This window comes from Podarcis liolepis (genome assembly GCF_965112155.1).
Source record: "Podarcis liolepis genome assembly, chromosome: 14".
NCBI lineage: Eukaryota > Metazoa > Chordata > Lepidosauria > Squamata > Lacertidae > Podarcis > Podarcis liolepis.
In genome coordinates, this window is record NC_139569.1 from 14095979 (window position 1) to 14110795 (window position 14817).

At 43.1% G+C, this 14817-nt stretch overlaps 2 protein-coding genes across 10 annotated transcripts in view; one reads left to right on the plus strand and one right to left on the minus strand.

The window, feature by feature from the left end:
• Positions 1-540: 540 nt before the first annotated feature.
• LDAF1 (lipid droplet assembly factor 1) lies at positions 541-12469 on the minus strand. Of its 3 annotated transcripts, none has more exons than XM_083474588.1 (5): positions 12356-12469; positions 8580-8718; positions 6875-7043; positions 4495-4633; positions 541-1585 (listed from the first exon to the last, which is right to left on the minus strand). In XM_083474588.1, exons 2-5 carry the CDS (start codon positions 8649-8651, stop codon positions 1489-1491), a joined length of 477 nt encoding a protein of 158 aa, XP_083330714.1. In that variant the 5' UTR covers positions 8652-8718; positions 12356-12469; the 3' UTR covers positions 541-1488. The 3 variants fall into 3 exon arrangements, with proteins under 3 accessions (XP_083330714.1, XP_083330712.1, XP_083330713.1); XM_083474586.1 differs by lacking the exon at positions 12356-12469 and adding an exon at positions 12059-12345; XM_083474587.1 differs by lacking the exon at positions 12356-12469 and adding an exon at positions 11951-12101.
• Positions 12470-12504: 35 nt separating this feature from the next.
• Positions 12505-14817, plus strand: part of DNAH3 (dynein axonemal heavy chain 3) — an 83290-nt gene continuing 80977 nt past the window's right edge. For 2 of the 7 annotated variants that reach the window (XM_083474095.1, XM_083474100.1), the window contains exon 1: positions 12505-12774. The gene's annotated coding sequence lies outside the window, so the exon portion shown is untranslated. Of the gene's footprint in view, positions 12775-14487; positions 14549-14817 lie in introns of those variants that run through there. The other 5 variants (XM_083474098.1, XM_083474101.1, XM_083474099.1 and 2 more) reach the window with 4 other exon arrangements.

A 14817-nucleotide genomic window follows, 5' to 3' on the forward strand; every position in this document is an offset into this window, starting at 1 on the left:
AGGGTCCCTACCCACTCTACAATTAAATAAATATGACCCCATCCATATATTCAGTATAAACAAATGCATGGATGCTCTCTTCTGCACTGCCCTTCCCATCTGAAACATGATCAGTAGCTAAATAAGATAGTGTATTCTCAGTAGCAGCACCAAGGCAATGGATTCTCTTTTGATGAAGGTTCATTATTAGTTCAAGCCATGTCTGGCTGCCTACTGGGAGGTTTCAAACTCTCATTGTCCCCACCTGTGTCTCAAAAGACATCCAGAGTCTGTGCAACTCCCACTGTCTAGAAACATGATGCCACTACTTCTGTTGCCCTGTGGACTGGGTGGTTTTTGTCACGACCATAATTGCAAATAAGCTGTGGCAGTGGCAAGTGCCATTGGGTCCTTGGTAGAAGAGGTCTGGGTTTGGACCAAACACACAGATCAAATATGGGTTTTAGCTGGTTATTAAGGGTCTCTTTCTCATATATGTACACACTCACATTCACTGGTGGTGCAAATGGATCCAAAAATACAAAGGCAAAGAGAGACAAGTTGGATAAACAAGTAGCTGTTTAGTGGCAAAGTATGTCTTACAATGGCATTACCAGTTAGGCAAGACAGCAAAAGTGTTGCTATTATTTAAAAAAAAATGTTTGAGCATGAAAACACCTGGTCTGAAATACATTAATTTTGAAACACTCGCATAAAATAAGGCACAATGCGTAACTGTCTGGTATTCTGCTAAGCCCCAAACCTCTGGAAAACATGAGAAAGACCAAACTAGAAGCATATCACTTCTGAATAATTTAAAACACAACAAAAGTGCTCAAGCTATTAAAAAACAAAACCCACACTCATAGAGAGATACGCCCTTTAACTACTTGTTTTCCACCTGTATCTTTGACAAGGTACTAGCTCAATTATCACAATGAGTGTTGTAAGATTTTTTTAAAGGCTTGAATGTCTTGTTCCACATTCAAAAAAGTACTATTACCAGCACTGTTGAATTTTACTTCCTGTTAGTTAGAAGAATTTCATGCTCCAAGTTGAACAAGCTGTAAGACCAGCAGTACTCCCTCTCACACAAAATATCCACTGACCTACATGGGAGATAAACATGGAAGAAGAGAATGGGACCCTGTTCTATAGTGGCTGAGTTGTCCAGCACATGACAACACATTTAATGATGGTTCAGTCATTATAATGACAACCAGAAGGAAAACTGGTCTCCAGGTTCCAGAAACAATAAACCATTCTAACAGGTAAACATTTCAAGAATGTAACAGTTCTTTCAAAACTCTGTATTTTTTAAGTGCTACTGAAGGATGCTATTCCAAGCACCAATCCAATGTATTCACTGTTCTTATCACTACTATCCCAGAAACCAAGACTTGAGCATTCTGACAGGCAAGTAGTCATGAAAATGTAACAATTCCTTCAAAAATCTGCATTTTTTAAAAAAGTCCTGCTCTTGGAAGTGTTTGGAAGCACCAGTCAAATTTATTCAGTCTTCTTATTAGCATCATCTTGGTCTAAGGCAGGAGGGTTGCTGGGCAGAAACCTGCTTCCATTAGCTATTTCTTTCTTTGACAGACTGCTGAAGGAGAGAGAAGAGGGGAAAAAACAACACTTCAGATTTCTGATTTCATGGCTCACACAAATCCAAGTACCACAGGTTAGCATGCCTATTATTCAGAATTTCCAGAACAATTCTCATTATTGTCTCTCCTTATTCTCAATTATTGTCTCTCCCACTGATCTTCAAAACAATTTTCAATAGAGCCCAATGTCACCTATTTTGGCTTCGCAAGAGGGATGACAATGCCGTTTTAGCAGTATCATTTTGAAAAGTAGTTTCAACTTTAGGTATGATTCCCTATTTGTGTGGCATGATTGCCTTAGGCTTCATAAGGAGCAGCATCCTTGTCAAGAGAGATGGCTCTGCAGCAATGACCATGACAGCAGAATGTATGTCCTTAGTAGGCTAAAGGCAAAGCACCAAGTAGAAACAGATTAATAAGGAGCACTGGGGTACATCTGGCATGTAATTCAGTTCATGAGTTCTGGTGCTTAACGCTGGTCAAACCAAAGGTTCAGATCTTTACATGGCAGCTGTATTGAGTATTGCAACAGGTGACATACATATGTAGTTTTTTACTGTGAGATTAAAGCAGCGTATGGCCTCAGCCCAGTATACCTGAAGTAGCATCTCCACCCCCACTGTTCAGCCCAGACACTGAGGTCCAGCTCTGAGGGCCTTCTGGCGGTTCACTCACTGCAAGAAATGAGGGAACCCGGCAGAGGGCCTTCTCGGTAGTGGCGCCTGCCCTGTGGAACACCCTTCCATCAGATGTCAAGGAAATAAACAACTATCTGACTTCTAGAAGACATCTGAAGGCAGCCCTGTTTAGAGAAGTTTTTAATGTTTGATGTTTCATCGTGTTTTTAATATTCTGTTGGGAGCCACCCAGAGTGGCTGGGGTGGGCGGAGTATAATTTATTTATTTTTACTATTACTATTATTACTATTCTGTTCTCTCTGCAGCAAGAGCAAATGTGATCCTAAACAGCTTAGCAGTAACAAAAGCAGGCTGATGGTGGCACTATAATGTAACCCCTTACATAGTGCTTCTTTGTTAGCTGTGTACTGAGTGCAAGATTGCAATCCCATTTTTAAAAAGATACAGCATGCAACCTTGTCTAAAGGCTCTCTTACCAAGCCTTCAGAACCTCTGACTAGGCCCTTACAGAAGTTACTATCTCCTTACAATCATTCTGACTCACTTTTGACTACATACTTAGTTATGTGGAAGAACAGAAGGCTAAATACTGTTCTGTGGACTTAACTGAAGCAAGGTAGGAGACCCATCACTCTCTCCTGCTCTTGTTCCCCAGCAGAAGGCACTGAGGGACATACTGCCTCTGAATGCTACAGTGCATCCTGATAGCCCTATCCTCCATGAATATGTCTAAACCTCTTTTCAATTCCATCCAAGTTTCCAGCTGAGCTTTAGCAGCATGGAACAGCCTGCAGTGCGCTTTATGTTCATGCTCATGCTGTTACGTGCGTGCGCATTAGTTACACACACTTAAGAGACTGCACTTCTAGAGACCTAGGATGGAGGGGCTGAAGCCTGCAGGCTAATGTCTTTGAAAAGGCACCCCAAGAGGGAAAATACAGATAATGATTTATCAGGGGTCTGTACCGGGGGCATTTCTGGAAAACAGGGACAGCTGGTGTGTATGTATGATTAGAGCAAGATGGGAATGACTATATGGAGAAAGATTATGTCAGACCATTGCTTCATTGAGTGCAGTACTGTCTATTCAAGCCAGTAGTGACCACACAAGGTCTTTTAGAGTTGTGTCAAAGCACTGTTGCCTGAGATTGCTTAAGAGCAGGTACTTTTTCTGAGCATCATTGTTCAACTGGAACTCTGTACATGCCTGGGAATTAAGTGTTTGGTTTGGCTCTGCTCTGAGCATGGTGCTGTTACAAGGAATCAGAGGAAGAGGTGGTAGCTGAAGTAACCTATAGCAGGGGAAGCTCCAGAGGTCCCCACCAAATAGCATGACTATAGTAACTGGTCTACAGGGAGATTCCTCACAACAGTGGATGTGAGGAATGATGATGTGCGCAAGCTAAACATTCCTCAGTATCTCTACCATATTGAATGCAATCAGATGCCTTTAATTAGAATTAATAAGCAATAATTAATTGTGCTTGCTCAAACCTCGCTCCTTGTATTTGAGTTTCCCCCCTGGTGCATTCAGGTATCCACTGCTTTCTGTCTAGCTCCCTACTGCTCACTTACATGCCACGCAGGGGTTTTCTCCAGCTATCTCCATATCATTAATAGAAACTATTTCAACTTATGGCCCAGGCAATGTTAGTTTGCGTAGCCTGTGTAATTTATAACAATGAACCAGCTTGCTATTCTATCTTTCTGAACCAGAGCTTCAAGCTGCAAAGCCTTTTTGATTGCTGTCCACCATTTTTATGAAAATGAACATTATATTCACATAGATTGGCATTTGTTGTTCCTTGCCAATTTCCCCAAATAAACAAGGCAACAGTGGCATTCCTAAGGTAATTGGGTCTACTGCAATGGCATCTATGGAGCACAGTTTTCTCCAGGAAAGATCCCCCAAGGGTTGCTTTCATAAACATGCATGCCAGGTACAGATTCACACACAAGCAGATCTGGTAATAGCATTACTTATATATGGGCAGGGTGCGCAATGTACAAATGACACACAAAAAAGGTAAGATGGGGGCCACGGGAGAGCTCATTTACACTTCCTCCACACATAATGAGTTTAACTTAAGTATCCCCAGGATAGGGCCGGCCCAGTCATGAGGCAAGGTGAGGCAACCGCCCACAGGAAAGTCTGTCTGAATGACTTCTAAAATAAATGCCTCCCGCCCTAACAAAATTATAATTGCTATTACAGTACAGTATATCAGAAACACAATTCCTCATGATAGGGTCTGTGGACACTTACTCTGGAGTGGGCCAGTAGCTGAGCAGAGTAGTAAGAGACATGTAACAAACACTGAGCACTCCAGACACCGCCAGTGATAGCATGCCCAATCCGCCAAGCACACACAGCAGGGTGAGTCCTCCCAACGAGATTACAAAACCTGCAAAGAACAAAAAGCAGTTTGTTCTCTCTCTCTCTCTTTCTTTTTAAAGTTGAATAACAAACATGACTAATCAAAAATTTAAGACTATTACAAAATCAAGACCGCAACTAACTGAACAAAATCATAAACAAAAATTCCAGTAGGCTTCTTTGTGCATACAATTTCCCCATAATGCAGTTACAGTATTTAAATTCAGAAAAAGAGAAAACAAAAATCAGAAAAAGAGAAAACAAATACAGAGGGATTTTCCTTTTATTGTAAAATATATTTCTAAGTGATAAAGCTTCACCAGTCCTTCACAAACAAGTTTCTATGTTTATTTCCTTTAGCTGATTCTCAGTTTACATGTACGTTTCTCTATTAGGGCTATCTGCCAAATCCTTTTGCACCAAGCTGTTAAATTAACTCCTTTAAGATCCTTCTAAAAAGTGGAAGTAGTCATATGTGCAGTTATCAGGTTAAGTATCCTATCGGGGGTTATCTCTCAAGTTCACATTATCATCTGAAACTAAATTTTGTAGAGCAAGCTCTGGGGTCTTTATTAAGAAGATTGTTGAGTAATTTTATCCATTTCATTGAAAGTTTGATCCCAGAACACTGATACCTCTCCACACATGTCCATCACATATATTTATATCTATGTTTATATGTGGAGGTATCAGTTCCACATGTTCTACAAGAGTAGCCCATAACATAATGCCCAACTGCTCATCTAGTAAACTGGGATGACTTCTCTTTTGACTGCTGGAGAGGGGCCTCTTGCCAGGTCTAAAGCAGTATCAGAGGTCCTATGTCTTGACTACCAGGTGCACCTTTCATTCGGGAAGGAGGTAATTTATTATCTCTGAATGGGGGGGGGGTAATTAAAAAAGCCAGTACATGTAGCTCCACTTCTTATGTAGCACAGGTACGGTGCTGTCCTCACATATCCTTATGGGAGGGAAGTTTGCCAGTTCCATGTGTACCCAGCTACATAAGAACTTGTTTTTGGTACCTTGTTCACCTAACCTGACACAGAAAATGCTACAAGCCACAATGGCTATGATCTACCCCCACTGCTGGAGACAGTATGCCTCTGAATACCAGATTCTGTGAATTGCAGGTGGGGAGCGTGCTGCTGCATTCAGGTTCAGCTTGCAGGCTTCCCATGGGTGCCCAGTTGGTCACGGTGAGATCAGAGTGGTGGACCAGATGGCTACAAGGTCTGATCCAGCCAGATGGTTCTTATGTTTCCATGCGTTCTGTGGACCGTGAGCTGGCTGACCCTATCTTAAAAACTACAGAGGAGGAAAGTCATATACAGTGGTACCTCGGGTTACATACGCTTCAGGTTACACACACTTCAGGTTACAGACTCTGCTAACCCAGAAATAGTACCTCGGGTTAAGAACTTTGCTTCAGGATGAGAACAGAAATCGTGCTCCGGCGGAGCGGCAGCAGCAGGAGGCCCCATTAGCTAAAGTGGTGCTTCAGGTTAAGAACAGTTTCAGGTTAAGAACGGACCTCCGGAACAAATTAAGTACTTAACCCGAGGTACCACTGTAGAAACACTTACCTCTGAGGATAAGAATAAGCCAAGGTTCCGGAAGCATCTTGGCAATATAATTATCTTCCCAGAGATAAGATTCTGTGCTTCAGTAAGAAGATTTTAAACATGGCACAGTGTTCAAGTCAGCACTTCCAAGATATATACATTTCATGTGGGAAGGGATTTCCCAAAACACAAATCATCAGTGATATGCAGGCATGTTGAAGTATGTTTGACAGTGGAACAGAATCCTCCGGAAGGTGGTGGAATCTCCTTCATGGGAGGCTTTTAAACAAGGGGTTGGATAGCTATCTGCCAGGGATTCTTTAGCTGTGTGATTCCTGTGTTACACAGGGTTGGACTAGATGACTTGGGGTCCCTTCCAACTCTGCAATTATATGTTTAGGGAAGTCTTTAATGTTTAACGCTGTATTGTGTTTTTAATATTTGGTTGGGAGCCGCCCAGAGTGGCTGGGGAAACCCAGCCAGATGGGCAGGATATAAATCATCATCATCATCATCATCATCATCATCATCATCTGTCATTGCAGTAGCCACCCAGAGTTTCAGACGGGGACATTTTCAGCCCTACCTGAAGACTGAAACACACTTTCTGCATGCAAAGCATGTGGTCTAACACTGAGCCATAACCAGTCCCTGGGTGGCATTCTACCAGCGTACAGCATAAAAACAACAACAAAACAGAATACCTTCCATGACAATCACTCCAATGCAGGCAATTACAGTTGTGGCAACAACAAAAACCAGAAAGAATGCAACTGGAATTGCAGACGCTGCAATGAAGACCAACATTGACAGGGCAACGAAAGGATGGTCATCTAAGTACTGGCCAACTCGAGAGTTCATAAAAGCAACAACCTGCAACATAAAGTGAAAAAGTATAAAGATTTAAATATCCTAAGCAAATTAACAAACAAACAATTCTGGGAAGTAAAGTTCATAGCTGTCAACTTTTCCCTTTCCTTCCGAGGAATCCTATTCGGAATAAGGGAATTTCCCTTTAAAAAAGGGAAACGTTGACAGCTATGGTGAAGTTACTTCAAGAAGAAATCACTTACTTAGCAATATTATTAGACAAATCTTCTCATGCTATGAATATTACCATATTTTTCTGTGTATAAGACTAGGTTTTTTTTTAATCAAAAAATTAGGTTTAAAATTGGGGCTCATCTTATACATGGGTAGTGCTGAGGGGTGTTTTCTTAATTTAGAGTCCCCCAAAATAGGGGGCGTCTCATATATGGGGGCATCTTATACATGGAAAAATACGGTAGTCTGTATAGAACAGCCTTCCCCAATCTGGTGCCCTCCCCAAATTCCCAGCTAACTCAGTAATGCTAGATGGGGCTGATGGGAATTGTAGTTCAAAACATGTGGAAGCCAACAAATTAAGGTAGGCTGGTGTAAAATGCTTTTCCTACATGCCTTATTTAACAGCTGAAAGCTTGACAAGTTCTATCCTGTATGCAACTGAAGACATTCTCCTTTGATGTGTGTCAGTGCAGAAAGGTGGCTATTGTTCTGTGTTTTGTTTTTTGTAAAAAGCTGGTGAGGGTTGTGCAAACACAGGAGCTAAAACTAGAACTGGAGATTTAATTTGCAGGTTTCTTCCGAAGGTGAAAACAGGTAAGAGGAGTAGTTCAGAGGTCAGCGTTCTCACTCTACAGCAGCAGCAGGTTTTAATAATGCATCAGGGCTATCCTATTAAGTATGACACTGGTCACCCCCAGAACCTGCATCTTGCATCAAGCACAAAGATGTGGGGAACCCATTAAAAAGAAGGTATTATGTGGCAAATCCATTTAGAACAAGGCTCTGGACCGATTTTGTGAAGGTGAAACCTTGTTTATATAGGAGAATTGAAGTCGCAATGTTTCTTAAGAGCAAAGGCTAGTGGAGGCTTCTGAGCTACAGAACACAGGCAAAAATAATATTATCAGACTAAAAGCTGGTGGAGAGCCCTTTCTGTTGTCTTCTGTACCATGTATACCAGGATGCCCTCCACAACAATATTCCATTCCACTTTGCCTCCACAGAGTTTTTGGCTTCCTTTTCTTCAACAAACTATCAGCATCCCACGCATACCAAGCATGCTTAGTTCTCACGGTGCTGTTGCCCAACCCAACCCCATTATGATATCTGTACTACTGGAATCCTTGGGCGGGGTTGGCGTGGCTTTCCCAAAATAGTTTCACGGGCCAAATGGCAAGACTTGGTGAGCCAAGTTTGGCCCACAGGCCAGAGGTTCCCAATCCGTGTACTTATCCAACACTCTAGCCACTATACCAACTGGCTCAAAATCACTTTTTAAAAATCTGCAGTGCAATTGTAATTGAGACAACCCCCAAAGACAAGAAAAAGTATCATAATAGAATGACAAAATTCATAACTCACATGTGGGTTGCTATGAACAGTTTCCATGACTGAGTGCCACCCTTTCTGGAGTTCTTTCATCTCTTTAGACATGATGCCGCTTTTAGGTCAAATGCTGAATTGTGCTAATAAGAAATCAGTGCATTTTTAAGCACCAAATCTTAAGAAAGAAAGAGAGGAAATTATTATTTTTTGAATTATACTATTTTCATACCAAGTACCTAATATTTGCTAGCACTCAGAAACATTTTCTGATAGGCAGGTAAATGGAAACATTACAAAGGTTGTGGAACATCTTGGGTTAAACTTACGTGTGCACATATTTTGAGCTCAAAGTGGAAAGTGAAGTACACCGGGTATTGTTGACTATTTGTTGTTGCTGCATTGTTTGGCGTTTCAAATAAATAAAGGTAAAGGTAAAGGGACCCCTGACTGTTAAGTCCAGTCGCGGACGACTCTGGGGTTGCAGCGCTCATCTTGCTTTACTGGCTGAGGGAGCTTGTGTTTTGTCTGCAGACAGCTTCTGGGTCATGTGGCCAGCATGACTAAGCGAAACCAGAGCAGTGCACAGAAACGCTATTTACCTTCCTGCCGGAGCGGTGCCTATTTATCTACTTGCACTTTGACGTGCTTTCGAACTGCTAGGTTGGCAGGAGCTGGAACCGAGCAATGGGAGCTCACCCCGTTGTGGGGATTCAAACCGCCAACCTTCTGATCGGCAAGCCCTAGGCTCTGTGGTTTAGACCACAGTGCCACCCGCGTCACTTCAAATAAATAGTTATACACTAAAAAACTCCTAACTATAAAGGTAGGTTTTAATCTGAAAATACTGTATTTAAACTAAACCTTGGAATAAGAGGAGGAGCATAAAGCTTAAATATAGCTGGTCCTCTTAATTCATAACAATTCTTCCTTTATTTGGTAACAAATACACCTATAAACATATACCATCCATGCAACAATAATTTGTGATCAATAGTCAGTCCTGTTTTATTTGTATGAAGGGCTGTCATGTAGGAGTTTTCAGTGTGTCATCTTCCAGATTGACCAAACAAAGCAAAAGGGAGGAGAAAATGGAGAGGCACGGGAAATCCACCCTTAGCATAATAAGAGTAGTAATAATGTACAATATGTTTAATCAGAAGTAAGTCTCATTTTGGCACCAATCATACTTCTGGCTCCAGCACTGAAAAGGTCATTTTCTTTGTAACTCTATGATGCACCTCCCACTAGGAAAGGCACCTGAAGAAGAGCCTCAACTAAAGATCTTATTTACTACATATACAGTGGTACCTCGGTTTAAGAACAGCCCTGTTTATGAACTATTCGGTATACGAACTCTGCAAAACCGGAAGTAGTGTTCCGGTTAGTGAACTTTTCCTCGGTCTAAGAAGGGAAGCCAAATGGTGGAAGGGCACCATTGGCAGGAGACCTCATTAGGAAAAGCGTGCCTCAGTTTAAGAATGGCTTTGGTTTAAGAATGGTCTTCTGGAACGGATTAAGTTCGTAAACTGAGGTACCACTGTATTTAAATGCAACTTAACACTAAGGCAGTCTCTAAGCAGTTTACAAAACACAATATGCATATATAACAAACAAATGGAACAATGCAATTTTAAAAAATAACATCCCCCAAAGTGAAACTATAGTAGCACAGTTTTCAAAACAACTTAAACTATCTCTCTTCAGCCTCTTTCTTGCCAAAGCACATCCTGACTCAGCCTGAATACACATGATACGTGTAAGGCACATTTAAAGCATATGACTTCCCCCAGGAACTGCAGTTTACCCATCACAGAACTAGAATTCTCAGCACCATTAACAAACTACACCTTCCAGGATTATTGGGGGAGACAACATGTGCTTTAAATGTATGGCATGTACACAGCCTCACACAAGACAACACTGACTCAAATAACACATCACACTCAAATTCTGTCCTGCATGTACACAAATCAAACAATACCTATTACTATTTATTAAATTTCTATACTGTCCTTTACCTGAGGATCACAGGACAATTACAACATAAAAACACAAAAAATATAATATAGTAACAAACAAAAACAGTACCACCCCCCTCCCCATGCTTGCTATGGCGTGAGTCAGGTTTTAGCTGGAGCCGACAATACACACAATTCATTTTCAGCGTTGTAATCCTGTTTTTTAGAAAGCGCCTAAACATTCTGTTAGTGCACCTGTAACCTAGGTTTATGGGGCCATATGGCAAATAGTTTTTATATCTGTTTCTAACACTGGGCCTGGCTCATCCATTCTACTTGCACCCCTCTTTTCTGCTTGCAATCATTCCAGTATCTCCCTCTCTGTCCCCAAACTACTATCACCAGTTGCTCCTTCCACTCTTTCAAAAATGCACCACGGCGACATCAGGAGACGCTTAACAACACCTTAAGTTTGAGGAAAGGAATCTGGAAAGAGGCACTCCTTTAGGTATTTGCATGCCAAGCCCTGTTGAGGGCTTTAAAGGTTAAGTCCTAGCATGGCAAACTCCTCATATCAAAAGTTACTGGCTGAGTTGCCCCAGCAAATTACACTTTGCTGAAATCTGGTCCATCTGTTGTGTCCATTCACTCTGCAGCAAGCCTCTCCCTTCGCTGATCCACAAGTCAAGGCTGTATTTGTTTTGCTGGATAGTAATAAAGTATAGTAAACTAAAATAAAATTAAAAATAAACAAATGCAGCCATACTTTTCTGATAATAAGCCATCACAGGTTAAAGTATCCTGTGCAGATGGTGGGGGGCAGGCTGCACACTACACAAAGCTCTGGTGACACATTCACCTAAATCCCTAGTCTTCAACAGGTGGGTCGGGATCCACGAGTGGATCACGGCCTGACCCAAGGTGGGTCGCAAGCAGGAGCACTTCCACCATGCTAACTAACATATGGCAAAAGATTACCAAATGGGTCCCCGTGGCCAAATGCACGTTCGGGTTAAAGGAGGAGGGGTGGGGGGTGTCCTGGGTCTGAAAAGGTTGAAGACCAGGAACCTAAAAATGTGGTGACAAAGGCGCAGAGAGATTTAAACTGAGGAAGGTTAAGAGCCGACACCTGAAAAGTTAAACGACCTAAAATGTTTAAAAGGGCAACAAAATCGGGGCTCAACAGGGGCGGGCGAGATAGGACAAGCTGCAGCATATGATGAGCATCCCGTTCCCATCCGATGTTCAGAGTGAAATATTTGGGGGGGGGGGGTTGAAAGAGAGAGAGAGAAACCACGCTGCCCTGTTGAATCTCCGCCTGCTCGTTTTCGCACAAACGCAGAGCACGGAGTTGGGTGGGTGCGATATTCGGGAGAGCTGCCCCTGTTGAATCTCTGCTCGAAGTCCCGAGAGCCCCTTTCTTGTCTGCCACCCCATACTAGAACTGACCCGATGGGGTGGGAGTTAGGAGAAGGCCTCGCTTTCTTTCCTCCACCGAGGTTGAGGCCTCCGGAGGCCAGCAAGCGGCCCTACGACTTCCCTTCCCGGCCCTCCTACCTCAGCCCGGCTCGAGCGCCGCAGCGGCCCTCCCGCCTCATTCTCTCTCCCGCCGGCGTCGCGCCCTGAGGAGGCCGGGCCCGCCTCTCCCGTCAGGGCCTACAAAGAAGCAGCAGCAGCAGCGCCCGGCGAAGGGGAGCGGGCGGTCCTCGTGCCCGCCTCGCCCGCCTCAGCCTGGCTCCTCTCCCTGCCGGGCCGAGCGAGCGCCAAGCTCCCCTTCTCTCCCTCGTCCACGGGCGCTTCCTTCCCGCCGCCTCGAGGCAACCGATAAAATATACCCACACACAACTCACACACCCCCAGTCGGTATTCTAGCAAGGTGCTTTTCTGTGAGGGGAAAAGAATGTATATATAGAGGGAGGGATATGCGTAACCTTTTTTTATATAAACGTGCACGCGCGCGTAGAAACGGTAAATTTATTTTTAACGGCAGTTTGTAAGGCCTCAAGGCAGGGCACGGTTAATATACGGTACTTTTTGAAAGCCAACGGGAGCTGGTGAAACGCCTCACGCGTTTTAAGGAAATTACTGTATTTAGCAAAGGAGGATTCCATCGTTAAGTCCCCGTCTGAAACAGGAATCACTGGCAAGCAACCCGATTCGTAAGAGACCAGTGTGCACGTGCACGTGTGCATATAGATATATCTTCCACAAGTATAGCTGTATATGTGAACATTTGGCATGCCCCTACAATCGGCTGTAAGCGGTTTGCAAAGGTACAAAGAACAAAAATCAAAAGGGAAAATCTGACTTCAGTTAAAGTGGGGGGAATAAAAAGAAAAACGATTCAGTAAGCTTTGGAAGTGTGTGTGTGTGTGTGTGTGTGTGTATATGTGTGTACGCACATATGTATATATGCATCATCATTTCATCATTTTTTATTTGTATGCCGCCTTTCCACAGTTAAAAAACAATGCTCAAGGCGACTTACAGCATAACAAGATTTACATAATTACAAAAGTCATAAACAATAAATAAACCACATCAAAAAAAATACACAACCAGATGGGAAACAATTTCCACATAAATCAAAATCTAAAACTAAGAATACAGCATTAATATCACAGTTTAAAATGACATAGGTAAAAAATAACAGCAATTCAAACAAAAAACAAAAACAAAATGGAGCCCTCTCTGCCCAGTAACAGTAGCAGCAGCAGCAGCAGTCCTTTATAGAGCCCATCAGTCCCCACTCTTGGTTAGGTGTTGAGTGGCAGGACTGGGGCCCTCAGGCGCTGAGCAGTACCCTTTATATACACATAAATTGTGATAGAATATGCATATTTGGCGGCCTACGTGTCGCGCCCAAAGAGGAAGTGCATCAACAAAAATGGAATAGATTTGCAAAAAAATGCATATTCTAATTTATATGTATTTAATAATAATGAAAAATTAAATAGAAATACAACACATCTCATTCTAATGGAGAAGGCTGTGCCCAGGTGAGTCTGCCCAGGTGTGGCTGCTCGGTCTCTTGTCGGGATGCTAGCTTTTCACCATGGGCAACATCAAGGGACCCCAGCCTCTACTTAGATAGGGCTTTTGAATATTTAAACCAGATTTGGACTCAGTTGTGACCTTCGAAGAGAGGGCACCTTCAAATAAGACTGTCCTTCAAATAGAGGACAAATCAGCTAAAAGCTGATCACATACCCCCCCCCCCCAGTTATGACTTCCATGGTTGTCATGGGCAGTATCTCTCAGCCATCAAATGTCTGGGCGAACAGGAATGTTTTTTAAAATTCTTCCTGAAAACCAGCAATGAGGAAAACAGGCATACTTCACCAAGGAGGGAATCACAGCCAAGAAAGCCCTGTCATCCATCAATGCCAACTGGGCAGCAGACAGAGGTGGTGGCACTGACAACCTCCCCTGCCAATTATGGTAATTGCAGGACCCAAGATGACTGATAACTGGTGGAGTCACTTTCAGGTACTTGGGTCAAAAGCCATTTAGGGCTAGTTTTATAAGCTAGGACTGCTGACACCTTGAATTGGGCTTGGTACGACAGTTCCAGCCAATGCAGAACTATCAGGACTGGTGATACATGGTTGCATCAGGCTGTCCTACTTATCAGCCAAGCAGCAGTAGTCTTCTGCATTAGCAGAATTTGCACAACTAAATATTTCCCCATCCTGAAGTGTTAAGATTCCCTGCCATCCCATTGATTCAACTCTCTCAGCTCTACATTGAGTTGATAATTCATCCTACCACATCAATGGGACTTTCAGTTGTAACTCTTTCACAAACAGCAGCTGAAAGAGATCAGGACTAGAAAAAGCTGCTGTTCCAGCCATCTGGGTAGATGGGGGGGGGGGGGGGAGAGAGCTGGAAGAGAAGGGAAGGGAGAGAGGAGTCATTCTACGTTGCCTAGTGACAATAATGCTGTCACCTTGGCTACCCAGACTGAGAAGTGAGAGTGTTATAGAAGTTCTTTTTGACGTTCAAGCAGCCACCAGGCACAGAGGCAGGTAACTAGGGCAGCAACAGGTAGAAGTATACCCACTCCCCATTCCCTAATCCCTTAATGTGCACTCAGTAAGGGTGTTGGGAAGGGCAGAACAGGCCAGGGTCCACTTTGCTTTCTCATAATCACTCTGGGATTGCATGAATGTCCAGCTCCCTTCTCTAAAAGTGTGTGAACTTGCCCTGTTTCCAACTATTCCACAAAAGGTGCGGGGGGGGGGGGAGAGAGTTGGGATCAGATTTGATAGGAGAATTAAAACACTCAGCAGGAAGGAGAAGTGGCAAGAAGTTGG